Below are 27,750 nucleotides of genomic sequence, written 5' to 3' on the forward strand. Positions count from 1 at the left end.
GAAAAGAAGTGACAGGCTTTTAAAATAAGGTGATTATAATATGTTCAGTGTAGAACTTTCATCTTTGCATCTTTGACCTGTGGTTCATGGAAAAATTTCAACTTTCCTTTTCTGACCTTCAGGTGCTACAAACACACAGTTCAGAATGTAGGCTGTTTTTGAAGTCTTTTATGACTTGAAAAGTCATAAGATGTGTGTTATCATCTTAAAACACCAAACCCTGGAGTAGTAGTTATGTAGGTTTGTAACATCTAAAGTTCATTCATTCATGAAATATTGTAATTACTGGGTACAGCTGTATGTCGGTCCCTGTGATAGGCTCTAGATGGAGTCAGCAGACAGAGGAGATTTCTGTTTTTAGGAAGCTTGCAGTTTATTGTGGGGGAGATGATAAACAAGAAATTAAGTAGCCAAGGTAATTTTAGAGAGAGATAATTGCTATATGCAAAATAAGATGTGATGATGACTGGTGGTCTGGCTGTGGGATAAGGATGTAGGGGGAGTCATGATGTTTTTACATTCTTCAGTCAAGAAGAATTTCCTTGAAGAGGTCTTGTTTAAACTAGACTTATAACTAACAAGGAGGTGCCATCCCAGCAGAGTCCCTGGCCCTGTGAATGAGGGAATAAGGACACTTGTTCTAAGGCATGTAAGTTAGAATGAGAGATAAGAACAAGGACTGAATGTACAAGTATAGAGGAATTGAATATGAGAGCAGTCCAGCAGGTGGAAGCTGAACGAACTGGAAAAGTTTTTCTTTGAAAATAACAGCTTATACTGAGATAGAATTCGTATACAATAACATTTACGCTTTTAGCATATACAGTTCATTGGTTTTTAGTATATTCAGAGTTTGGCAACCATCCCTAACTATCTTATTTTAGAACATTGTCACCCCGGAAGAGATGCCACAGCTACTGTCAGTCACTCTCCACTCTGGCTTCTGACAACTGCTAGTTTATTCTAACTCTCTGGATCTGCCCATGGAATAGTTAAGTTGTACGCAGGAGAATCAGTTTTGTCAACAAGGATTTTGTAAGACAGATGTATAAACTTGTGATCTTCATGTCTTCACTGAGTTACCATGACATATCAGATTATTTTATATTTATTTTCATTAAAATGATCAATTTAATATTTTATTCCAGATAAAATGAAAGATGCCATCATAGCTAAATTGGCTAATCAGGCTGCAGATTATTTTGGTGATGCTTTTAAACAGTGTCAATACAAAGATACTCTCCCCAAGGTCAGTTATTGTTTTTTGTAAATACTTGGGTTGTTTTGCATGTGGAACTATTCGGACATTTTTGTGTCTTAAGCAAGTTGAAAATTATGATTTCTAAAGAAATTTGAAATTTAAGGGGAGGCATTTGAAGAGTATGTTTATAGAAATAGTTTTTAATTTAAGATGCATGACACTTTCTCTTTCTTATTTAGCAAATGCCTTTGCTTCTGTTCTTTACTAAATTTATTTTTCCAAGCTAAAACTCTTTCTGGAAAATTGTGAATATCTGTCTCCAGTAATTTTATCAGACCAGGGCATTGTTTTGAATCATTGGTCATTTGGTACAGCATGATACTTGAGCATGTTGATTATTCACCCTTTTAATTATTGTCCTGTTTTCTTAAAGATGAATCTTAAAGCACAAAAACAGACATAAAGACAAAAGGAAAAGGAAACTTAACAAATTCACCCCGTACTTTGATTAGAATTGAGTTTTGCCAACAGGGATAGAAACTTGGGCTGCTGTTGTACAGCTGAGGAAAACAGCCGTCTAAAACCACGTGTCACAGGAAGTATTAACTGTTTTAATGTTAACCTTTCTGAAGCAGCATTTGAAGAGACTAGTCAGTGATGAGCATTTGTAAATGATAAAGCAGATGATTAGACTGAGAAGTAAATTCAGTATGCTTAAAAACAGAAGCTTACAGATTGAAATGTCGTACGAGTCAACTGCTCTCTTTCAGAAATGTTCAAGGAATTCATTTTGTCTGTATGCTAGCAAATGGTATTTGTTACATGCTTTCTTTAAGGGAAAATGATTTATAAGTTTAGGAATCTTTATAAATTATGAAATTGCAGATAATTTTGTGGCAAAATAAAAAAGCATGAAAATACATCAACACATGAGTGTTGAGAATGAGCAGAATATGAGCACCAAGGAATTCGAAGTTTGCTGGAGATTAAAAATTCACCAAGAGATCAGTAGAAGAATTTGCCTAGGACTCTTGGGTAGTAATAAATAGTGTTGCTGTTAAGAGACTTGGGATCTCCTCTCACCTTTTTTTCATCTGAAAGACCTCGTGATCAGCTGCACAGTGTACTGTTAAATCCTGTGGGGCCGTTAGTTCAGTCCTGTCCTGGCGAGAAGACAGTGTCACCTACAAAGACTTGGAAACTACCTCTGCACCACTCCTGGTATTCCTTGAAAAGTCTCCTGTTTAAGTACTCAGTTGCTCCAGACTTAACCTTGAGAACTGGCATGAGTGCACTTTGAGAGTTTTAGATGTCTTTTACTTTTGCCTTTTGACTAATAAAGCTCATCAGGTATTTTCATATTCTAGTTATAAAACTGGAATATCTGCAAGTAGTGACCCAGGAAGCTAGGAAATTATTCCCTGGGAGACAGGAAAGCACACAAGGTAGTGATTCAGTTTTCATTTCTCTCATTATTATTTTTTTTGTCTAGACAGTGATTGTCTAGTATATTCCTTGGATATTATATGGCATGTACTTCCTAAAAACATTGAGCTTATAGGATAGGATTTGATATTTTGGAAGACCCTCTACTGCTTTTTTGGTTCATGTTTTTGGATCTTCTAAAATCAGTTTTGGCTGGAATTTTTTTCAAAACAAATTAGGGCAAAGTAACACTTTATCATATTAGTTATTAGCTCAGTGCCTTTGTCTGTCTGCTGTGTGTTTTTGAGTGTATGGTATTGAAATGTTAGTCTTTATGTGATGCTGGGTAATTTTTATATGGCTTAAAATCATTGTTATTAAAAGTCTCTTAGATTGTGAATTTAAGTGGGAACTTACTTCACTGTCTTTTGTCTTTTAAACATGATGAAACAGTCAGCTATAGAGCAGTTTCATTAGTATATGTGAGTAATGGTGTCCTAGTTAACTGAGAGCTGGGTAAGGGCTCACAAGAAAGCTGCTAAAGCCCGTGCTTGATGTTCCTCTGTGAATGTCCATTCTACTTCTCTTTCTAATGCATGCTTTCCTTTTTTCTTGGTAAACAAAATGTTGACTTCATGGCTTAAAGACAATTGTAAAAACTTAAATTGGCTACATTTAACAGTTAAAAAACCCAATTGTTAATTCTAATTGGAAGAAAAAACCCCTGAATTCATTGAATCCAGTCCACGCAAAATCATGTGGTCTTCTCTGTTTACACCTAATGACTAACCTATCTCTAAACTATTAATGGGGTGATTCTAATTTCTGTCTCCTTTTCCTTTTTCTTCCTGCATCCCATGTTGTCTGGTGGTTTGTGTGGTTGGACTCTCCCTGGTCAGTATTTTTATTTCCAGGAGGTGTTCCCTGTCTTGGCTGCAAAGCACTGTATCATGCAAGCCTATGCTGAGTACCACCAGTCTATCCTGGCAAAACAGCAGAAGAAATTTGGAGAAGAGATTGCACGGCTACAGGTGAGTTCCTGAGAAATAAATATTTAAGTCACTTCTTGAATACTTGGATTTCCTTTTTCTTCTTTTTTTTTAGTGAGATTCCAAAGTTTGCTCATAAAAAGCTTTCCCATTCATTTCACCTGTCCGTGAAGATGGGTGATTGTTTTTATTTTTTAGACTATGAAGGAAATGGCAACCCACTCCAGTGCTCTTGCCTGGGAAATCCCGTGGACAGAGGAGGCTGGTGGGCTGCAGTACATTGCGTCACAGAGTCTGATGTGACAGAGCGACTGAGCACAGGACAGCATACCTACTGTGTGCTTTTTGAAGTTTCCTATTGTATCTAAAAATTTCACGTTAACTTTGCATTCAGTTCTCTTTTATTTACTCATGTTTATTTTAGTATAAAATACTCTAAATTAATTTTCATGCTCCAGAAAGGATGTGGAGTGCTTAACTTGTGGCATAGCCTTGGTTGATATTGGGTCATAAATTCCATAGTTTGAGAAGTACAATGGTAATCTATGTAAATAGATCTTGTAATCAGCAGACTACCTTCTATGCTGTTGTATTTGCCCTAGGCATACGAGTAACTTGCTATGACATCTGGGACAGCTTTGCAGCAGGGGTGAGCGCTGTTATATGAATTGTTTGTATTTTGAGAGTTGGTCAGCAGATGGTAGGAAGAGGACTGTTAAGGAAATTTAAGTATGGACTAGTATTAGAAGATACAATGCAACTGTTACTTAGGAAGTTCAGTGTAATTAGTCTTTTCATGAGAAGAGAAACCCAAGTTTTATTGAAAAATAAAATACATGCTTGTGTTATACTCCACACTGACAAAATCAGAGAAAGGCACACTCAGATTATCAAACATTTATTTGTCCAGGGATTCACTTTGATTGTAGTAACTTAGCATCATATGAAAGCAGATGAAAACATATGCTTCTGAGAAAGGGGTTTCTGGGGGAAAGTTTTTTTCAGGGTAGTGTATTTAAAGTCTCAGGAGCATTGACTGAAAGAAAAGCACATAGCATAAGAGTTGGAGTGTAAGTTTGATTCAGGGACTTTACTGAGGACTGTGGCCTGAGGGGTGGCCTTTCAGTAGCTCCGAGGAACCCTTTCTGAAGAGGTAGGGGAGAAACCAGCTTATATTTGATTTTGATGAGACAGTACTGTCAGTCAGGCATACCTTTCAGTAAAAGATGACTGCTAGTCACAAAGAACAGATATCCCAGGTTAATGATTTTAATGCTTTTCTGTGTATGGGAAGATACAGGAATCTGGATTCATTAAAATTCTTCCTGAGATAGACATCTGTCTGAGGGGCCTGTTTTTCCAGAGTGTGAGGAGTGTCTCATCTTGTTTTTCATCCTGAATTCCTCTCAGGGTCCACTGTTGGTCAGCCACTTCAGTGGGTATTGACTAGATGGTAAATTGGTCTTTGTTTTACAGAAGTGTAGCTTCTTTATTTTGGGGGAATTCTGGAACTTTTATATTCAAAGGAGTATTCTCTATAAACCAGTTATGTAAGATCTCCTTTTGAAATGTTAATCTAATTTTTAAAACCTCTTTGGAAAAAGGAAGCTATTTCAGATTCACACAGGAGATAAGGACTTCTTTCACTTTTAGACACTTTTTTCAGCTATACACCTGAAGAGTATATAGCTTCAATTACACAGCTTTAGTCATAGGTCGGAAGTTAACAACATAAATACGTACTGATTCATGTCTCCAGGGGCTGTTCCTCTTTCCATTAGGCATGAGATATATTTTTTTACTTGATTTGAGCTCAGACATAGGCAAACAGAACAAAACAGACAAAAAAGATGAATGGTAAGTCATATTCTATGCAGTCTTTTGCTCAGAATGCCCCATGTTCCTGATGGTTGCACCGTTCAGTCAGTTTTGCAATCATTGTTAACAGTAATGGAGGAAAGCTTATTAGTCATGAGCAAGCCAGAAGTAAAAAACAAAATCACAGGACTCAGGAATATCACAGTAATTGGTAAGATAGCAAAGGGAAAATTGCTGTGGGTGATTCACTTCTGGGGCTCACACAGCTCATGAAGTGCATTTCTTGGACGATGTAGTTATTAGGCTCCAGGAGGTGGGTCTACTTGATCGTCCCAGCAAGTCTCTAAAGCTACCAAGGCTCAATTTTAAAAAAGACTTAAAGATACAGTTGACCCTTGAAGAACACAGATTTGAACTGTCCAAGTCAACTTATATGCAGGTGTATTTCAATGAATAAGTACTTGGCTCTCCATACTGGCAGCTTCTGAATTTGTGGATTCAGCCAACTGCTGGTCGTGTACTGTGTTTAATCTGCAGACACAGAATCTGTAGGTACGGAGGGCCAGCTGTAGGACTGGAGCTTTCAGATTTTAGTACCTGTGAGGAGTCCTGGAACTGATCCCCCACAGATACTAAGGGATGCCTCTATATAGATATAAAATTATGACTCAGATAAAATGGATACATACCAGATATTTGTTTAATTCATTAATGAGGAGTCTAATAGGGTGATAAAACTGATTTTATGAAAGTGTTGCCTTTTTCTTTGTTAGATACTAGTTTGTAGGTATTAAGGAGAGTGTCCTCATTAGATACGTGCTGAGATATTTAGGGATGAAGGGTTGTGATGTCTGAACTTCAGTTTCAAATAGTTATGTAAAAAGAAAAGGTCTGTGTATATGTGGGAAAGAGAGCAAATATGACAAAATTGGTAACAGTTGTTAAACTTACCAGAGGAGGTGTTTTTTCTCAATTGTTCTGTTCTTTTAATTTTTCTATGAACTTGAAAATTTTCAATATAAGATTTGGGGAAAACAGGTATACACTTAGCCGATCTCTACCTTTTCTCTTCTGTTTTATTCCCCATATCCTTTTCCCCCACTGCCTCATAAGTAATTTTCATTTATTTCTTGTTTAATCCTTTCAGTGTTTTTTTTTTTTTTTAAATTCTGTTTGAAAATATAAGCAGACGTGTACACACGTGCACGCACACTTGATGCACGTTCTCAACTTTCCTGTTCTTTATGAGAGCTCACATGCCTTGGGTGGCACACTGGTAAAGAACCCACCTGCCAGTGCAGGAGACACAAGAATCGCGGGTTTGATCTCTGGGTCGGGAAGATCCCTTGGAGTAGGAAATGCCAACCCACTCCAGCATTCTTGCCTGGGAAATCCCATGGACAGAGGAGCCTGGCAGGCTGAGTCAGACATGACTGAGCACATACATGCTATGTGCAGTGTTGTGCATCTTATTTTTCTCATATAGCATATTGAAGCCCTCTCCATTTTATACAGCAGCAAAGAGATCTTTCTCATTTCTCTTTAGAGCTGCATTGTACTTCATTATATAAACCACACGTTATTGCTGGATATTTGCGTGTTTCCGAGATTTGTTATTGCAAACCACACCGCAGTGATTAATTATGTGAATGTGGCATTTTGTACTTCAGTAGTTGTCTTTGCTCAGGCTTCCATAACAAAATACCATAGATTGGGTGGTTTAAACAACAGAAATTTATTTTCTCATAGTTCAGGAGGCTGGAATTCTGAGGGTGTCAGGATGGTTGGCTTACATGCTGCTAGCCTGACTTCTCGCTGTGTACTTTTATGGTAGGGAGAGACGGCATGCTTTCTGGGGTCTCTTCTTACAAGGGCACTAATCCCCACCCTCGTGACTTCTCTGTGATCTCCCAAAGGCTCCATGTCCAAGTACCATCTCTTGGGAAGTTAGAGCATCAACATATAAAATTTTGAGGGCGTGGGGCTGGGGACACAGTTCAGTCCATAGCAGCAGGTATATCTTAAATTCCTAGAAATGGGATTGCTGATATCAGAGTATAAGTACATCTGTAATTCATTGTATATTATATTCAGTGGATCAATCTTTGATCCACTTGGAGTTTATCCTGATAGCTGATGTGAAGGATGGATCCAATTTTAACTTTTTCAAATGGCTACCCAGTTGTCTTCAGATCATTTACTGCAATGACTTTCTTTACCTCATTGCATTGAGATTTTGACTTTATCACTTACTAAATCCTTCATATGTATTTGGGTCTATTTTGGAGCTTTTTATTCTGCTACATTGGCCTGTTTTATCTGTTCATGTTCCAGCTATACCATTTGAATATTGACACTTTAGAATGTTTTAATACCTAATTGGTATTGATCATCTCTCATTTCCTTAATTTTCTTGATTGTTCCTGCTTTTGCATCTGTATTAATTTTATTTAAGTATTATGGAAAGCTTCAAACATATATGTGTGTGTATATATATATATATGTATATAAATAAGAATCATCAAATATATATTACCCAGTTTCAATGATTATCAATATTTTCTGTGTCTCATCTGTTCCCCCTTCCTCTTATTTTTTTGATGTATTTACAGCTATCTCACGTATCATTTCATCCTTAATTTACTTCAGTATATGCCTCTAATAGATAAGACTTAAAGAAATTAAAACCATGGTGTCATCTTATCTAGTACAGTTAATACCAGTTCATAAGTTAGTAACCTAATATTACCCAGACCTAGTTTAGTTTGCTTTAATTTTTTCTAAAATGTGCTTTTTTTTTTATAGTTTGTTCAAATAAGGATTCATGTACCGTCCTCACATTGCATTTGGTTGATTTGTCTCTTGAATTTTCAGTTTGTAATGGCCTCTGCTCCCCAGCTGCCATGTTGAATTGTCCTTACTTTTTCTTGTTTTGTATGTTTCTTACAGTGGTTTCTGTGATACCTATTATCCCTTTCATGTTCCTTGCATAAATATTTCAGTCTTTTCTTAAATGATTCACATTTTTCTTCACTGAGTTCTTCGGGTCTCGTTTCACATTCTGTTGCTATCAGAATATCACCGACTGTTACCTGAGTTTTACCTGCTGTTATCTTGCTATCTGAATATCATCTCTATTCATATTTTGTGTCCTTTTGGTACTGTGATTGCATCCTTACATCTTTTAGCTTATTTTACCTTTTTTTAGTAGGCTGTGTTCTTTCGTTTGTGGCAACATTTCTTTTTCTTTTTTCTTTTGGCTGTGCCGCACGGCTTTCGTGATCTTAGTTCCCTGACCAGGGATTGAACCTGGGGCCACAGCAGTGAAAGTGCAGAGTCCTAACCACTGGACCACCAATGATTCCCTGTGGCAACATTTTCTTTGGTGAATTTTTGTTATCTGTTGAAAAGTTAAACTGCTCATTTTCACCCTCTTCCTTGTGGTTTCTTTGTGTTGAGGCAGATGGAATGCCTTTTCGGTTACTTGTATTTGAATGAGCTTGATTTTAGTCGAAGAGATTCCTGGGTAGGGGAACACCGGGTATCTTTCCAAGTCTTCTTGTGTATGGCCCCTCCCCTCTGGTTCTCAAAGCCTGGTGTAGGAAGGATTCCACTTTTGTGCCTATATTTCCCAGACTTCCACCCAGCTTTTGCTTTTCCAGGTGGTTTATCTGCTGTAACAGTTTGTATTTTGTGGGCGTTTTCTGAGTGCTCATCCCTTTTCCTCCTCCCCACTTTTCTGCTTACCCAGTATCCCTGCTCTTGTCATTATCTGCCTTGTTGGGACGTGGCCCCTCAGTATTCCGGTTTTTCCTTTGACCCTTGCGTGGCTCCAGGAGGCCATTTGGCTTTTCCTTTATCATCAGCTGGCAGCTGTCACCTCATTGCATTTCATTGTTTTCAGATTTGCTTAACTAAGCATGTTCCCCTCAGGGTGGGCCCTTAGCCTTCCCTTGTTTCTCCTGCTCTGTTCAGCATTTCTTTTGCACCTAATACCAATTTTGCTATTTAGGAGAATGTTTGATCACATTTACAAGTCAAATTTGATGTACAAATTTAACAAGTGGTTTAAATTTGTGTGTTTTCCCATCTCCTAGTTTACACTAAAGATGTAGCTTTTGTTTGTTTTGGTTATCCTGATTTCTATTTCATATTATTCTTGCACAAATATTTCAAAATTTCTTTTTTTCTTTCCTGTTGCTAGTAACTGGATTTTTTTTGGGGGGGTATCTTTTCAGATTGGTGGTGGTTTATCTGTATTTTCTATGTTGATTTTGTATCTAAGTGACCTCCTAAATAGTTGGTTCTTTTAGATTTTTCTGGTATGCAAATAAATATATCACCTGTAAATAATAAATTGTTCCTTTGCTAAACTTTATACCTCTAATTTCATTCTTTTGTCTGGTTATTTTTACATGGTCAATGTTCATGATGATCCTGGTGATCTTTGTTTTATTTCAGCTCTAGGAATATTTTATTTTTCTGCTAAGCATGATATCAGCATTGAGGGTTAAGATTTTAACATATTAAGGATCTGGATATTTATTTTTATTTTACTAAGATTTAAGAAATGTCAAGAGTGAATATTTTATCAAATGATTTTGGCAGCATCTATGAGATAATTTGATTTTTTTAAACTTAAATTTATTATTTGGATAATTATATAAATAGGTTTTCTAACATTAAGCCATTCTTATAATCTTGTAATTTTGATGTTTTTATCTTTTGGTGTTTTTGCTTTATGTCTTCATGTGATCACTACAGATGTTCTTTATAAGCCTGAGACTATTTTGTATTCTCTAATTGTGGAGTCCAGGGTTCTCCAAGTCTGGTAAATCAAACTCATTAATTGTGTTGTTCAGAACTTCTGTAATCTTAAACATTTTTGGTTTACTTGGTCCATTTATTGCTGAGACAAAGAGTGTTAAAATCATCCACTCTAATGATAATAAAATGGATAGATTTATCAGTTTTTTATTATAATTGTTTATATAGATAAAGGCTTTCAAATACAACATTTGTGAAGTTTATATCTTTCTGGCAAATTGTCAAATGTTTTTACTGAATTTATCCTCAATATTTTTTGACTTATCTATTTTATTTGGCATTACTGTACCTAAGTAAATTTGAGCCTAAATTTTTTATGTTCATCTTTTGTATCACAAGGGCAACTTTTAAAGGAGAAATTCTGATTGTTGCTGACATGACATGCTTCCTTGTTGTTTTTCTGTGTTGCAGTTTTTTTCTGACCCACCATTTTCATTCCACAGGTAGCCCTTTGAGGTTTCTGTCTTCAAGTGGGGTTGGGGTGGTGAAGGGGGATGTTTCTTCTTTCTAGTTTATTGTCTTAGGTAGTTTCAAGACCCCTGTCTAAAGTCTCCCTGAGGGCTTTTAATGCATTTTAATTGCTAGTCCTTTGGATACAGAAATACCCAACAGCCAGAGACAGCTTTCCTCAGTTTATAGTTTTGATTTCTTTTACTCTTTTGGTAATTCACTCATGTCTTAGAGGGGTGTCTGCTATGTATTCTACATTTTTGATATTTTGGTATTTTTTGATAAGAGAATTTCTAGGTTGTTCTGTTGATCACAATGCTAGTAATGCTAGTCTTGAAAGATTTTTTTAAAAATCCAAAGCTTTGGTATTTGTTGGAAAAAAAGAAAACTTTTTTTTTTCTTTTTTAACATTTTCTTGCTAGCATGCAGCAGAATTGATAAAAACAGTGGCATCTCGCTATGATGAATATGTCAATGTGAAGGAATTTTCTGACAGAATCAACCGTGCCCTTACTGCAGCAAAGAAGGACAATGACTTCATCTATCATGATCGAGTGCCAGACCTTAAAGATCTAGACCCTATTGGCAAAGCCACACTTGTGAAATCTACTCCAGTCAATGTACCCATCAGCCAGAAATTCACCGGTATGGCAGCTATTCAGAGGCACTTTAGTGTTATTTATTTTTTCTCCAGTTTAATCTATTTTTTGTAGCTAAAATCACATAGTTGCAGTTGTGTGCTTTGTATATAATTTTATTCATGTTCAAAATGAATTTTATTCATGTTAACAGTGAAATTTTAAGATGGACAGTAAATGGTAGTAAAGCATAAAGTATACAACAGAGTCAGAAAACTTGAAACTGAGTAATTATAAAGACTTAAATGAACACTTGTCTTTTTGTTAACATTTGTTATTTAAGATTCTGGTATTAAAAATAAATACATATAAGTATGACCTTAAACATATAAGCTTCTGGAGTCATGGTTGTATCAGATAAAAATGTCATAATATCCTTGACTATTGTAGGTCTGTGCAATACATGGTAGGTGAGACCCTGGGGACCTAATATTTCTAAGTTATTGGATGGTTATTTTATAGTTGGCCGTCTGTATCTGTGGTTCCGCAGCCCTGAATTCAAAGCAACTGCTGACTGAAAATATTGACAGAAAAAAATTTCCAGAAAGTGCCCAAAAGAGCAAAACTTGAATTTGCAATACTCTGGCAATGGTTCACATAGCATTTATATTGTGTTAAGTATTATAAATAAGTTAGAAATGTTTTAAAGTATATGAGAGAATATGTGTAAGTTATATGCAAACACTATGCCATTTCATGTAAGAGACTTGAGCATCATTGGAGTTTGGTACCCACTGAGGGTCCTGGAACCAGTCCCCTGAGGATACCATGGGACTACTGTACTTATTTCTGTTTAACAAGCTCAAAGTGTTTACCATGTGCCAGAAATTCTTTTAAGCACTTTAAAATATTAGTTCATTTACTTCTCACAGCAGCTACATGAGACAGGTATGGTTATTACCCTCATTTGACTGCTGAGTATACTGATGCAGAGTGGTTAAGTCATTTGCTCAAGGCTGCAGAGCCAGGAAATGATAGAGCTGCAAACCATGGTACTGTGGTCAGTTTTATCAATGAATGAGTATTTTCTCTTGTGTATATCTTCTTCACCAAAGATCCCTTAAACTTAATGATAAATACATCTTTAAGAAAATTAAGTTCAGAGGAAAAGTCTTCATTATCATTGCCCGTGAATACAGTGATCTAAAAATTCTCTTTATCATTGTCTTTTCAATAGATTTAGTTTTGTTCTTTAAATGTTTGAAGACTTTTAATGTGAATATTGGGAAGGAGATATGAATAGTCACTTTACAGTTTTGAGTTTTTCTCTTAAAATTTTATTGAAATTGATTCCTCATTTTAGATCTGTTTGAGAAGATGGTTCCTGTGTCAGTGCAGCAGTCTTTGGCTGCCTATAATCAGAGGAAAGCTGATTTAGTCAACAGATCAATTGCTCAGATGAGAGAAGCCACCACTTTGGCAAATGGGTAAGTAGGGCTTAACTTTCATAAATTTATCTGAATTCCTGATGTTTCCTGATGGATTATTTATGAACATTGTACTTTGCTGAGCTTAGAACTGAATGTTAAGGATATTTGAAATAGCAAATATAGACACACATACTTTTCTTGGGGACACTATATTTATTGAACCCCAACAACAAGGCAGATATAATTAGAAGAAATTTAATTACAGAAACAAAGTGAAAATTTGTGGCCACTGATTTGTATTTTGGGGATATTTATTTGAGGGAAATGAGAAGTAGAAATGATCTTTAAAGTTCAGATAAATGTACACTCAGTATTCTGAACAAGTTCTTCTTTTTGGTGTACTGAAGACAAAATAATTTATCGTTTTAAAAAAATATATTAAGTGTAATTTTACACAACAAAATAAATCCATTTTAAGTGTATAGTCGTTTTTGATAAATGTGTGTGGCCATGTAACTACCGTCCATGACCAAGATAGAGAACATTTCTATTACCTGAGAAAAATTCCCTCATGCCTTTCCGTTCAGTGTCTTCTCGACCCTCTAGCCACGTCTGATCTGCTCCCTGTCACCATAGGTTAGTTTTACCTTTTATATAATTTTAGTATAAATGTAATCGGTATAGTGTATGCAATATGTAGATTTTATAGTGTTTTGTATACAGTAAATAGTACATTGCATATATATAATGTTATATACAGTGTATGGTATTGTTATAGTAATGTATAATGTATAGTATAGTATGTACAGCATGTAACAGTATATATTAAAGATATCTTGGGCTTCTTTCACTTGGTATAATCATGGTTTATGTATCAGTTCGATCCTTTTTATTACTTAGTAGTATTCCTTTTTATGGTCACATAGTCTGTTACTTTTACCTATTGATGGACATTTTGGTTGTTATGAGCATTGGTGTCCACATCTTTGTGTGGACAGGTTTTATTTCTCATGAGCAAATAACCTAGGATTACAGAATTGTTGAATTGTGTGGTTAGTGTATGTTTACTTCTCATGAAATGGCCAGATGGTTTTCCAGAGCCGTCGTTCCTGCGCTGGTTGAGAAGTGCACTTTCCCGGCACTTCGTCAGAACTTAGCATTGGCAGTCTCTCTAATTTTAGCTGTTTTAGTGTGTTTGTGTAGCAGTGTCTCATTGTGGTTTAGTTTGCATTCCCCCTGGTGACTAATGATGTTGAGCAACTCTTCATGTGCTTATTAGCCATGTCTTTTGTGAAGTGTTGAAATCTATTGCTCATTTTTCTTCTTAATAATCTTTAAAGAGTTCTTTAGATATTCTAGAGGTAAATCCTTTGTCAGATATGTTACTGAGTTTTTCTTTCCCCCTAGTCTTGTTTGCTTTTTCACGTTTTTAATTTTGATGAATGAGTAAGTTTTGACTTCATTATTCTTTTTCCAGCAGGAAGGCAGCATAAGTTTACCCTAATATTCCTCCCATTATGTAAATGAAATAATAGAATAATAGTTATTGTGCCACAAAACAAATGGAAATTCTGTATTAATATGTACATCAACTATGTCCTCTTGACAGTATGCCTAGATGATGTGAAATTCGGTGTTCTAGAAGGTCTTGTAGGTCTTCATAGAACTGTTCAACTTCAGCTTCTTTAGCATTAGTGGTCAGGGCATAGACTTGGATTACTGTGATATTGAATGGTTTGCCTTGGAAATGAACCGAGATCATTCTCTCGTTTTTGAGATTGTATCCAAGTAGTGCATTTCAGACTCTTTTGTTTACTATGAGGGCTACTCCATTTTTTCTAAGGGATTCTTGTCCACAGTAGTAGATATAAGGTCATCTGAGTTAAATTCACCCATTCCAGTCCATCTTAGTTCACTGGTTCCTAAAATGTTGATGTTCACTCTTGTCATCTCCTGTTTGACCACTTGCAATTTGCCTTGGTTCATGGACGTAACATTCAAGGTTCCTACGCAGTATTGCTCTTTACAGCATCAGGCTTTACTTTCATCACCGGTCACATCCACAGCTGGGTGTTGTTTTTGCTTTGGCTCTGTCTCTTCATTGTTTCTGGAGTTACTTCTCTACCAATCTCCAGTAGCATACTGGGCACCTGAACTGGGAAGTTCATATTTCAGTGTCCTGTCTTTTTGCCTTTTCATATTGTTCTTGGGGTTCTCAGGGCAAGAATACTGAAGTGGTTTGCTATTCCCTTCTCCAGTGGACCACATTTAGTCAGAACTCTCCATCATGTCTTGGGTGGCCCTACATGGCATGGCTCATAGTTTCATTGAGTTAAACAACTCTGTGGTCCATGTGATCAGTTTGGTTAGTCTTCTGTGATTGTGGTTTTCATTCTGTCTGCTCTCTGATGGAGAAGGACAAGAGGCTTATGAAAGCTTCCTGATGGGAGAGACTGAGGGGGAAACTGGGTCTTGTTCTGATGGATGGGGCCATGCCCAGTAAATCTTTAATCCAATTTTCTGTTGATGGATGGGGCTGTCCCTCCCTGTTGTTTGACCTGAGGCCAAACTATGGTAGAGGTAATGAAAATAATGGTGACCTCCTCAAAAGGTCCCCTGCATGCACTGCGACGCTCAGCGCCTCCAACCCTGCAGCGGCTACTGCTGACCCACGCCTCCACTGGCGACGGCTCCTGGACACTCGTGGGCAAGTCTGGGTCAGTCTCTCTTGGGGCCACTGGCCCTTTCTCCTGAGTCCTGGTGTGTACAGGGTTTTGTTACACCCTCCAAGAGTCTGTTTCCCCAGGCCTGTTTAAGTTCGGGTGTAAGTCTCTGGGTCCTGGTGCGCACAGGGTTGGTTTGAGCCCTCCGAGTGTGTCTGGTGGGTATCGGGTTTCATTCTAGACGTGATTTTGCCCCTCCTACCGTCCTGCTGGGGCTTCTCCTTTGCCCTTAGACGTGGGGTATCTTTTTTGGTGGGCTCTTAACATTCTCCTTTCGACGGTTGTTCAGCAGCAAGTTGTAATTTTGGAGTTCTTGCAGGAGAAGATGAGCCTCTTTTCATTATAGGGGACTGGAATATAAAAGTAGGAAATCAAGAGATACCTGGAGTAACAGGAAAATTTGGCTTTGCAGTACAAAATGAAGCAGGTCAAAGGTTAACAGAGTTTTGCCAAGAGAACGCATTGGTCATAGCAAACACCCTCTTCCAACAACAAAAGAGAAGACTACACATGGACATCACCAGATGGTCAATACCAAAATCAAATTCATTATATCCTTTGCAGCCAAAGATGGAGAAGCTCTATATAGTCAGTAAAAACAAGATTGGGAGCTGACTGTGGCTCAGATCATGAATTCCTTATTGCCAAATTTAGACTTAAAGTGAAGAAAGTAGGGAAAACCACCAGACCATTCAGTCATGACCTAAAACAAATCCCTTATGACTATACAGTGGAAGTGAGAAATAGATTTAAGGGACTTGATCTGATAGACAGAGAGCCTGAAGAACTGTGGACGGAGTTCGTGACATTGTACAGGAGGCAGTGATCAAGACCATCCCACAAAATAAAATGCAAAAAGGCAAAATGGTTGTCTGAATAGGCCTTACAAATAGCTGAGAAAAGAAGAGAAGTGAAAGGCAAAGGAGAAAAGGAAAGATATACCCCTTTGAATGCAGAGTTTCAGAGAATAGCAAGGAGCGATAAAAAAGCCTTCCTCAGTGATCAGTGCAAAGAAATAGAGGAAAACAATAGAATGGGAAAGACTAGAGATCTGTTCAAGAAAATGAGAGATACCAAGGGAACATTTCATGTAAAGATGGGTACAATAAGGACAGAAGTGGTAGGGACCTAACAGAAGCAGAAGATATTAAGAAGAGGTGGCAAGAATACACAGAAGAACTGTACAAAAAAGATCTTCATGACCCAGATAATCACAGTGGTGTGATCACTAACCTAGAGCCAGACATCCTGGAATGTGAAGTCAAGTGGGCCTTAGGAAGCAACACTATGAATAAAGCTAGTGGAGGTGATGGAATTCCAGTTGAGCTATTTCAAATCCTAAAAGTTGATCTGTGAAAAGTGCTGCACTCAATATGCCAGCAAATTTGGAAAACTCAGCAGTGGCGACAGGACTGGAAAAGGTCAGTTTTCATTCCAATCTCAAAGGCAATGCCAAAGAATGTTCAAACTACCACACAATTGCACTCATCTCACATGCTAGCAAAGTAATGCTCAGAATTCTCCAAGCCAGGCTTCAACAGTACGTGAACTGTGAACTTCCAGATGTTCAAGCTGGATTTAGAAAAGGCAGAGGAACCAGAGATCAAATTGCCAACATCCACTGGATCATCGACAAAGCAAGAGAGTTCTAGAGGAACATCTATTTCTGCTTTATTGACTATGCCAAAGCCTTTGACTGTGTGGATCACAACAAACTATGGAAAATTCTTAAAGAGATGGGAATGTCAGACCATCTGACCTGCCTCCTGAGAAATCTGTATGCAGGTCAGGAAGCAACAGTTAGAACTGGACATGGAACAATACTGGTTCCAAATAGGGAAAGGAATACATCAAGCCTATATATTGTCACTGTGCTTATTTAACTTACATGCAGAGTATATCGGGAGAAAAGCTGGGCTGGATGAAGCACAAGCTGGAATCAAGATTGCCGGGAGAAATATCAATAACCTCAGATATGCAGAAAGCAAAGAAGATCTAAAGATCCTTTGGATTCAAGTGAAAGACGAGAGTGAAAAAACTAGCTTAAAACTCAACATTTAGAAAACTAAGATCATGGCATCACTTCATGGGAAATAGATGGAGAAACAGTGGAAACAGTGGCTGACTTTATTTTTCTGGGCTCCAAAATCACTGTGGATGGTGACTGCAGCCATGAAATTAAAAGACACTTGCTCCTTGGAAGGAAAGCTGTGATCAACCTAGACAGCTTATTAAAAAGCAGAAACATTACTTTGCCAACAAAGATCTGTCTAGTCAAAGCCATGGTTTTTCCAGTAGTCATGTATGGATGTGAGAGTTGGACTGTAAAGAAAGCTGAGTGTTGAAGAATTGATGCTTTTGAACTGTGGTGTTGGAGAAGACTCTTGAGAGTGTCCCTTGGACTACAAGGAGATCCAACCAGTCAGTCCTGAGTATTTATTGGAAGGACTGATGCTGGAGTTGAAACTCCAAAACTCTGGCCACCTGATGTGAAGAACTGACTCATTAGAAAAGAACCTGTTGCTGGGAAAGATTGAAGGCAGGAGGAGAGGGGACGACAGAGGATGAGATGGTTGGATAGCATCACCGACTCGATGGCCATGAGTTTGAGTAAGCTCCGGGAGTTGGTGATGGACAGGGAAGCCTGTCGTGCTGCAGTGCATGGGGTCACAGAGTCGGACACGTGAGCGACTGACTGATGTGAAATTATAACTATTTTGTGTATTATTTCTCTTTTGTCATTGACAGTATAACAATCAGGAGTGTGATAAAAGATCGCATTTTTAAAATAGAATTTTTGACTTTTAATTACTTAGAGTGAAAGAAGTAAAGTTTAACCGGTGAGCCAAAGGTATCTAGTATTTTTTAAGGTAACTTTTTTACTTTTTGGCTCTCGGTTCTGAACTGTGAACCTAATTTAATCCTCTAATGAGTTTTTGTTTAATTTTATCAATTCCTGATTTTCTGTTTTTCCTTTGGGTTTGCTTTATGTTTCCATTTGCAGTGCTTATCCACTTCTTTGGAGTGATAAGTCTGCTGCTAGTGTTTGAAAGATGGATTAGACCTTTAGATGACATAGTATCTCATTTTTTCAGGGTGTTAGCTTCCCTTAATCTTCCAGCAGCAATTGAAGATATATCTGGAGATACCGTACCTCAGTCTATATTGACCAAGTCCACATCTGTGATTGAACAGGGAGGCATCCAGACTGTTGATCAGTTGATCAAAGAGCTACCTGAACTTCTGCAAAGAAATAGAGAAATCCTCGATGAGGTACGTTTTAAGAGATTTGCTTTTCAGGTAAATAAAATACTCTTTGGCCCCTTGGTGTCCAGCAGGGATTGGGACAGGAGCCTGTGGTTCCACAAGGTAGCGCTCATCATTCAGGTGAATTTGTTGTGGCCCATAGTCTGCCCTTTGGCGTCAAGAGGAATTCTGAGTGAAAATGGGTTCATATGTCTTAAGGGTATGTAAGTGCGCATTAATGAAACTCACATGACCATTGTGTGAAACTGGTATACTGTGAGAAATTACTGTCACAGACTGTTCAGACTTTTTCATTATTAAGGACTTTTTTTTCTTGTGAAAGATTCAGTCTCTGGTGAACAAGGAATCAGACTGAGGAAGTTGGCCATCATATGTTTTCTAAGCCCACCATACTCATCTTTAGGTGGAAAGGGCATTTTATCAATAGGAATGTAGCACTAAAGTTTGTTAGCTAAAGTCAACTATTTGCCAGTGTTATGTTGCTTTTAAGGTGCTTTCACCTCTTTCTACTAATTGATTCATTTGTTTCTTTAAATGTATTCAGACTGGTTATTTTGGTTTTTGACAGTTTGGGAGTCTTTTAGGTGACTTCTGTTATCAATGCTTAATCCATGGTGTTTCAGTCTTTCAGTTAACTATATCAGAGGAAGTTGTATTTACACTGTTTCCAAATACTTTGGGGCAAAGACAGAGTACTTATATAGTATGACAGTGTGAACCTTGGGAATGAGAATATATACCTTCCAGGGTTACTTAAGGGCTTAACTAAAATAAAACAAATATTAATGTGAAAAAAGTTCATCTCATAATTAAGGAAAAACTGGCTTTATTAGTGTGTATGGTATGTCTGTTGTCTGCCTCTCTTATGAGGTATTTTTATTTATTTTATCTTCCTAACAGCCTTATGAGTTAGACTCATTATTCTCTTGGATGTATTTGTAGTCTCATTTTAAGTAAGTTATTAAGTTGTGAAGCTGATACTATTTTTGAGTGTTTATGTCTCTGGTAGCAAATTTAATTCTAGTCTTGGTTTTCAGATAATTTGAAGTGTCCACTAATTTATTTTTTAAATGATAAATTTATCTTGTTTGGTATCTTTTGGACCCTTTCCATCTTAGATTCATGGGCTCTATTTCTTCAGTTATTCTTTTTTCTCCATTCTCTCCTGATGAATTCCTGTTAGATGGATGGTGGTGCTTTTGAGTCAGTTCTTCGCATCTCTTAACATTTCTGCTACTTTTTCTCTATGTGGGAGACTGTCTGAGGCTAGCCTTCCAGCTCATTAATTGGCTATTTAGCTCTGCCTTTTGTGTTCTTCAGCCTTTCTATTGCATTCCCCCCCATACTTTTCATTTCCAGAATAAGGATGTTTAATTGGTTCTTTTCATAAATCACCTACATTTATCTTACGTGTGTCTTTTTTTCTTTTTTTTGAGGTAAAATTCACATAACATAAAATTTCACCATTTTGACCTCTTTTAAGTGGACACCAGTGGTTTTTAGCACATGCACAATATTGCATGAGCACCAACACAGTCTAATTCTGGGACATTTTCATCACCTCCAAAAGAAAGCCTGTACTGGTTAACAGTCACTCCTCTTTCTCCCGTTCCCCTTGTTCTTGGCAACTACAAATCTGACTTCTGTTTGTGTAGATTTATTCATTCTGGACATTGCAGATAAGTGGAGTCATGCCTTTGAAGTTTGCCTTTCTCACTGAGCAACTTTTCAAGGTTCATTCATGCCACAGCATGTGTCAGTACTTCATTTCTTTCTGTGGCTAAATATTCCATTGTGTGGATGTATCATTAAGTATTTTATTTACCCATTCATCAGGGATAGACACTTGGGATGTTTCCACTTTTTCCTTATTCAGAATAATGCTGTTATTTGTGAACAGGCTATGTTTGAACTCCTGTTTTCAGTTCTCTTGGGTTATATACACAGGAGTGAAATTGCTGGGTTGTACAGTAATATTGTGTTAACTTTTTGAGGAACTGTGAAACTGGTTTGCAAAGGTAGCTGTGCCCTTTTATGTTTTTTACCAACAGTGTATGAAGGTTCCAAATTTCTCCACATCCTTGCTAACCCTTATAATTGTCTTTAAAAAAAAAAAAGCCATCCTTGTGGCTATGAAGTGATATCTTACTATGATTTGATTTGACCTTATATGTAGAAAATCCTAAAATTAGTAAGACTTTAAAGAGGATTGTATTGAATGTTTAGATCAATTTGAGGAATATTTTGCTGATCTTTAACAGTATTACAACTTCCAGTCTATGGACGGAGGCTGTCTTTCCATTTCTTTCAGCAGTGTTTTACACTTTTCACTGTACAAGTATTTTACTTCCTTGATGAAACTGATTCTTATTTTCTTTTTGATGCTACTATAATGGAATTATCTTAATTTCCTATTTGGATTCTTAATTGCTAGAGTATAGAAACACAGCTGATTTTGTGTGTTGATATTGTGTTTTTTGCAACTCTACTAAATTTGTTTATTATCTCTAGTAGTTATGTTATGGATTGCTTAGGATTTTTCATATAAAAAGTCATATCATTTGAACCTAGAGGTAGTTCTTCCTTTGTACTTTTGGATGCCCTTTATTTCTTACTCTAATTGCACCACCCAGTTCAATCCTGGTTTGAAGCAGTGAGAAACCACAACTTTTCTTGATCGTTATCTTAGGGGAAACCTTCCAGTTTTTCCCGTTAAGCTGTTAAGTTTTTCATAGATGGCTGTTCTCAGATTGAGGAAGTTCCTTTCCGTTCTTAATTTGTTGAGTGCTTTTATCATAAAAGGGTGTTAGATTTTGTCAAATATTTTTCTGTATCTCAAGATAATCACATGGACTTTCTCCCTTCATTCTACTAATACGGAGCATTACATTAACTGATTCTTCAGTGTGAACCACCCTTGCATTCCTAGGTTATCCCACTTTGTCATGGTATAGAATTCTTTTAATGTGCTGCTAGATTTGGTTTGGTAGTATTTTGTTGAGCATTTTGCAGTTATCTTCATAAGGGATACTGGTCTATAATTTTCTTGTGTGTTTGCCTGTCAACTTGTGTGTTTTTGTGATTGTGTCTTTTGTAAATAGCATATGGTAATAAGATTTTTCCTTTGCTTTTAGCTTGACAATATCTCTTTGTGGAGGGCTAAATCCATATATATTAGCTGTCATTATTCATATATTTGGAACCATATTTTTCTACAAGACTTGTCTTACTGTTTTGACTTCTCTCTGTTTTCTTTCTTTGGGTCCTCCTCACCCTCACTTTTTATGGTTTTATTGAGTTCCCTCCATTTTTTATTTTTTCCCCTTTTTAACAGCATGAAAGTTGTATACTTACTTTTCTTTTTTATAATTTATTATGATGTGTCTGGGTATGGGTTTTCTTTCATTTAAGTTGCTTGATATTCCATTGTATTCAGTGAATTTGAGAAATTGTGTCTTTGATCCAACCTGGAAAGTTCTTAGTTTTCCCTTCTTTGAATATTGCTTTTTCCCAATTTTCATTATTACGTCTTTCTCCATCTTTGATGTTGTGTCTTCTCGGTTTATTTTCTGGGTCTTCCAGCTGCTTGTGTTTTCTGTTGCTCTGTGCTTCCTTGTGCCTGATTTCTTCTGGTCTGTCTTCCAGTTCACTAGTTCTCTTCAGTTATATACCAGCAGTGTTTTAACTATCCATTAGCTTCCTAATTTTATAATTTCTTTCATTTCCACAAATTTTATCTGGCTCTTTTTCAGTTCTTCTCATTTTCTTTCTCCTGTCATTCTTTTACTCTAAAACATATTAAATATGTTTAGTTTATGTTATTTATCTTACCTCAGGGTCAGTAGTCTTTGTGGTTTGGTTCTGTGATTTGTTGTTTTTTCCTGATTTTTTTTCTCATACCGGTTTGTTTCCTTTTATTTCGGTGTTTTTGTTTGTGTGTTTCCTGTATTTTAAAACTTTTTTGGAGGGTTTTTGTGTGTATGTATATTGTGGTTAATCTTTTATTCTAAAGTTCATTTTAGGAGTTTGTGTCATACAGGTAGTCATTTTCAGTCCTAACTTCAGGCTTTTGGTAGGAATCTTAAGGTGATACTTCTTTTCTTTTCCATATAGAGCCAGGGTTCAGATGGGCAAATTCCCTTCAGTTGGTCAGTTTCCCTTTAAATACTCAACCACTGAGTGTCATCCATTTGGAAGCCCCCGTTTCAGGGAACATAGTGCCTTTGATCTGATCTCCTACTCATATGGGCCCTGCCTGTGTTTCTCGTCTCCCGTTAAATGCACATTCTGAGCCGCTAGAGAATGTGTAGTTGGTGAACTGTGGACAGTAGGCCAGCTCCACCTTGTGGCCTGTTTTATATGGTTCACTAATTAAAGATGATTTTTACCACTTTTAGAAAATTGTTATTAAAAAAAAAAAAGAATATGTGAGACTGTAGTCCACAAGCCTAAAATATTTACTCTGACATTTGACACAAAGTTTGTAGATCTCTGCTCTAAACTGTCAGGCATTAACAGGTACCATTGACTCTAGCACTTGAGTCCATTGGTGGATTAGCACTTTCTTACGTTTCTGCCTCTACTATCTTGTCTTCTCAGCTCTGCGTTCGAAAGGCTTTTTTTTTTTAATGTTAATTTTCAGTTTGTTGTATTGGGTTGATGTCTAAATCTTTTATTTGTATGAGTTAATCAGTTTTTTCTTTTTTTTTTTAAATGGCTTCAAAGTTCTAAAGGCTTTCTGTTTATTTAATCTTAAAAAAAAAATCTTCGTTTAAAAGTAGTTTTGGTGTATGGATGTACATAATCTCTTAGTCATCTTAATTTTACTGAGTAAGGTAATGGCTAATTTAGCCTTAAATTTTACAAGATGTTTTGTTAAGTATATCATGACTTGGATTTCTGCAGTGGAAATTATTGTGCTAATTTATATTCTAACCAGTACTGTAGGAATAGTCCCAGCTCACTAATTCTCACCTATATTGAGTATGATCATTTTAAAAATGTTTTAAAGTTTTTTATACCAGAAATGATATTTCACTGTTGCTTTGATGTTTTGTTAAGTATATCATGACTTGGATTTCTGCAGTGGAAATTATTGTGCTAATTTATATTCTAACCAGTACTGTAGGAATAGTCCCAGCTCACTAATTCTCACCTATATTGAGTATGATCATTTTAAAAATGTTTTAAAGTTTTTTATACCAGAAATGATATTTCACTGTTGCTTTGCCTCCTTTTTAAAAGTCATTAAGGTTGTTGGATGAAGAAGAAGCGACTGACAATGATTTAAGGGCAAAATTCAAGGAGCGTTGGCAAAGGACGCCATCCAATGAACTTTATAAACCTTTAAGAACAGGTAAAAATGTCCCTAAATGACTTTCACTTGAGTAAGTTCTCATTTTGTATCCACAATTTTTGCTTGATTGAATTAGGCTACATATGACCAGGTGTTTTTCTTCAGTTTCATGTAAGATAAAAAATAAGGATGTTCATTATGGTAAGTTCAGGTTCTTAAGAAAGTGAAAATTAAAATGATCCTGTAACTCTTACTTCCTGTTCCAAGTTTTCTGCATATTGTAAAAAAAGATAAATGAGATATTGTATAAGTATATGGAATTGTGATTTCATTTCATTTAGTAGTGATACTACCAGGTAGTAAAAGATGAGTTTTAACATTTACCTGAAGCCAAATTAAAATAAGACTTTGATTATAAAGATTTTGTGCTTGTTCAGATAAACAATATCTAGACTTGCTTTATTTCTCTGTAAAAAGTATTTGATACTATTGTGATTTTTCTAAAAATTTATCTGCTTTTCTTATAAGTCAAATTTAAAGAGTGATCCTTTGAGACAGGGACATTTTTGAAGTAAGTTGTAACAGTTTTTGGAGTGGATGTTATCTGTCTGTCTTCATGAGTTGTAGAAGAAGGTTAATGTCAGTTGGCTTTTATTTAGTGAACTGTAACCACAGAGGTGTTTAAAGTTATAACTGCTTTGCTTTACAGTCGATTCTGTCATTTTTCTGCCACTGGTGATGTCACGGCCGACAGGGGCTCAGTTTCTGGCATCTCGTGCTTTGGGGCTGGCAGGGAGACAAGTGAAATTGGAGAGCAAAATGGAGAGTACAGCCAGCTTGTGTACTTTACCGTTAAAATCATTGTTGCGCCCTGGTAACGTTCCTTTCTTCTTCCACAGAGGGGAACAACTTCAGAACTGTTCTGGATAAAGCTGTGCAAGCAGATGGACAGGTGAAAGAGCGTTACCAGGCTCACCGAGACACCATCGCGCTTCTGTGTAAGCCGGAGCCGGAGCTGAACGCCGCCATCCCTTCTGCTAACCCGGCGAAGACAATGCAGGGCAGTGAGGTGAGGATGTGCGTTTTGATGTGGGTGGTCAGCCGCTTCTGAAAACTATTACATAGAATGAATTGCCCAGTTTTTTTCTTACTTTTTTTTTTTTTAAATGATGATATATATTGAGGGTGGTTGTGTTTAGAGCAACATGATATATATGCACTGTGTAAATGTTATATTACTATCCATTTATTGAATGCTTTCTCTATGAACTCGGTACTGTATATATTCAGTCTTTAATTCAAATTTGATAAGAGGGAGCAGCTTGGAAGTAAAGGCACTTCCTTAAGGTGAAAGGAGTGGATTGGCGAGATACTCCTCTGACCACAGATTCTTTGTTTCTTACACCTTTCTATATGCCACCTTATATCATATTCCCCTGGGACTACCTCTGAAGGGAGGGTTGTCAAGGTGTGCATGTTAATAAGTGGATCACATTGGCATGATGTTTCTACTGGTTACAGGCTCATGGGAGCGTGATTGGCTGAGACCCTAAGGGGATGGGTGTGACTGATCACTGTGAGGTGAGATGGGGGCCCTGAAGTACACAGGAAAGTAAGCCAAAGGGCAAGAGATACTTCTTGAAAAGGTGTATTTCCTGTGACGATAGTTCTCAGAAGTTATCATTGTCGTTTCTTATTTGTCTTTGCTGAGAAGCATTTCATGTATTCAGGTTCAGCCAGGACTTAATGGATAGGTATCTACTGTGTAAGGCACTGTGTTCGGTACACACGATGGCCAGCCCTTCCTCTCCACTCACAAGCAGGTGAAGAGGAGACGTACACAAAGATAACTGGAATACCTGGTAGGAACTGAGAAGTGTGAGGGCTTTAGGTGACAGAATACTGAACGTTCCAGCATTTGGAGCCCGTCGCCTAGGAGGCTTCTTAGGACATTGACACGTTATGAGAACAGTGGACAGGCAGAATGGTGAACAGGAGTAGGATCTGAGAATATTGAGTATGTGTGTGCAGAGCAGCTACCAGAGGTTGAGTGGAAACCGGCCCCTGCAGTGAAGGGAGAGCGGCGTCGGGATTTGCACAGGACCTACATCTCTGGTTGGGGGCCAGGGAGAGCGACGGCTGTCCAGTCAGATGCTCTGAGGACGTCAGGGAGAAAAGGAAGGTGGTTGAAAGGTTAACTTGCAAAGAGGAGACTGCACACCCACAGAACAGCAGCATGTTCTGGCCTCTTGATTTTAGGAGAACTCTTTAATGTCCCCCCTTGTTTCTTTTTAGTGTCACATACATGGCTCAGAACTTACATGGCTTTCGTTCTTTGATTCTGCTTTCTATAGAAAAGCAAACTTGTTTTTTTTTTTTTAAATTTGTAATAGCTGCTCTGTTAATCCAGAACAGTATTACATAGGGGAAGAAAAGTTTGACAGTCAATATGAAGTTATTTTATTGAAACTAGATTTTCTGCATGGAGGTAACCAAGAATTTTCAGTGCTCTATATATTCATTCATCATGTGTCTTTATCAGAAAAGGCAAGCATCATTTGTTTATTAAAGCTCCTTCAGAGAGTTGTCCCCATAGTTGATGACACATTAGCCAGAGTTTTTATGAGAAACACCCAGCCATTTGGATTGCTGATTATTAATGTGATACAAAGAACATGTTTTATTAAGAGGCATAATGGGTAGGGCTGTTTTTTCATTCTGAAGAGGCTGACTGTCTAGTTATTTATCTTTGTTTGGGCAGCTGTTTTTAGGTACTGAGAAGATGTTAGTTTCTATACTATATAAGACAGCCTATTTCAAGATATTCCTGACTTTCAGCTTTGTTTACTAGACTATTTTTAAAAAAATTAATTCTGCATATTCCTATTTCTCCCCTAGCTTTATTTCACTTGGCTTCTATAAAATTTTCGAACTTCTGTTAGGCATAACATACGTATAGAAGAAAATGACGTTTCTTACTTTCCTAATGGCCAAGCAACCTTCACATAGGGTTAAAGTCAAAGTTGAGGTTCCATTATCAATGTAAATTTACCAACAGGTAAAGCTATCAAAACCTTTTTGAATTTATATGCTGCTGTATCCCCCAACACAAACTGTGTTACATGATTATTGAAATCCTTATAACTCAGCAGAATAAAGGATACTTTAATTCTTTGTCTGTTCCTCATTTTTCCTCTGTTCTTGTCTGAGTGTTTACATGCTTAAGCCTCTTTAGTCCACAGTGCCTGCAAAGTAGAGAGTTAAACCGTGAGATATAACCAACAGTTAATAATAATGGCTCCTACTTATGGAGCACTTAGCCTGTGTTAGAAATTACGTTGAGCACTTACATGGACTTACTTCAATCTTTACAACGGTCCTGACATACAGGACAAGACTATTATTCTTGTTTTGCAGATGAGTTTTCCAGGTAAACCGCCCTTGGTTACACAGTAACTAAGCCCATGATATTCACTAAGGGAGTATAATCAGAGTTGAAATATTTATTTTATGTTATCATGTTTGACTTTGCTGGACAGCTAGATTCCTTCGTTTCTGTGTTGAAGTTTTGATTTAATTTTGTGTTTTGGAGGGGCGGAAGAATGTTGATGGTTCAGAGGGTTCTGCAGAGAACTCTCAGCCCTGTTTCCACCTTGTTCCCGTCTGCTCCGTGTGCGTTACAGTGTTCGTTAGTGTCTGCTCTGTGCTTAGTGCTTTTGTTCCTGTGAGAAATACATATGCACACA

General features: G+C 37.1%; 1 protein-coding gene and 1 non-coding gene across 2 annotated transcripts in view; one reads left to right on the forward strand and one right to left on the reverse strand.

Annotated features, from left to right (window-relative positions):
• The window catches only part of PDCD6IP (programmed cell death 6 interacting protein), a 70,329-nt gene that overhangs the window by 28,170 nt on the left and 14,409 nt on the right, over positions 1-27,750 (forward strand). Inside the window, exons 6-12 of the mRNA XM_061127707.1 lie at positions 1,149-1,249; positions 3,541-3,657; positions 11,133-11,355; positions 12,652-12,775; positions 18,537-18,714; positions 23,953-24,064; positions 24,904-25,073. Of these exons, the coding sequence (XP_060983690.1) occupies positions 1,149-1,249; positions 3,541-3,657; positions 11,133-11,355; positions 12,652-12,775; positions 18,537-18,714; positions 23,953-24,064; positions 24,904-25,073 (1,025 nt within the window). The remainder of the gene's footprint in view (positions 1-1,148; positions 1,250-3,540; positions 3,658-11,132; positions 11,356-12,651; positions 12,776-18,536; positions 18,715-23,952; positions 24,065-24,903; positions 25,074-27,750) is intronic.
• Positions 8,722-8,794, reverse strand: TRNAE-UUC (transfer RNA glutamic acid (anticodon UUC)). The gene has a single exon. It is a non-coding gene; the product is annotated as a tRNA-Glu (tRNA).

Source organism: Dama dama, chromosome 24, assembly GCF_033118175.1.
Source record: "Dama dama isolate Ldn47 chromosome 24, ASM3311817v1, whole genome shotgun sequence".
NCBI lineage: Eukaryota > Metazoa > Chordata > Mammalia > Artiodactyla > Cervidae > Dama > Dama dama.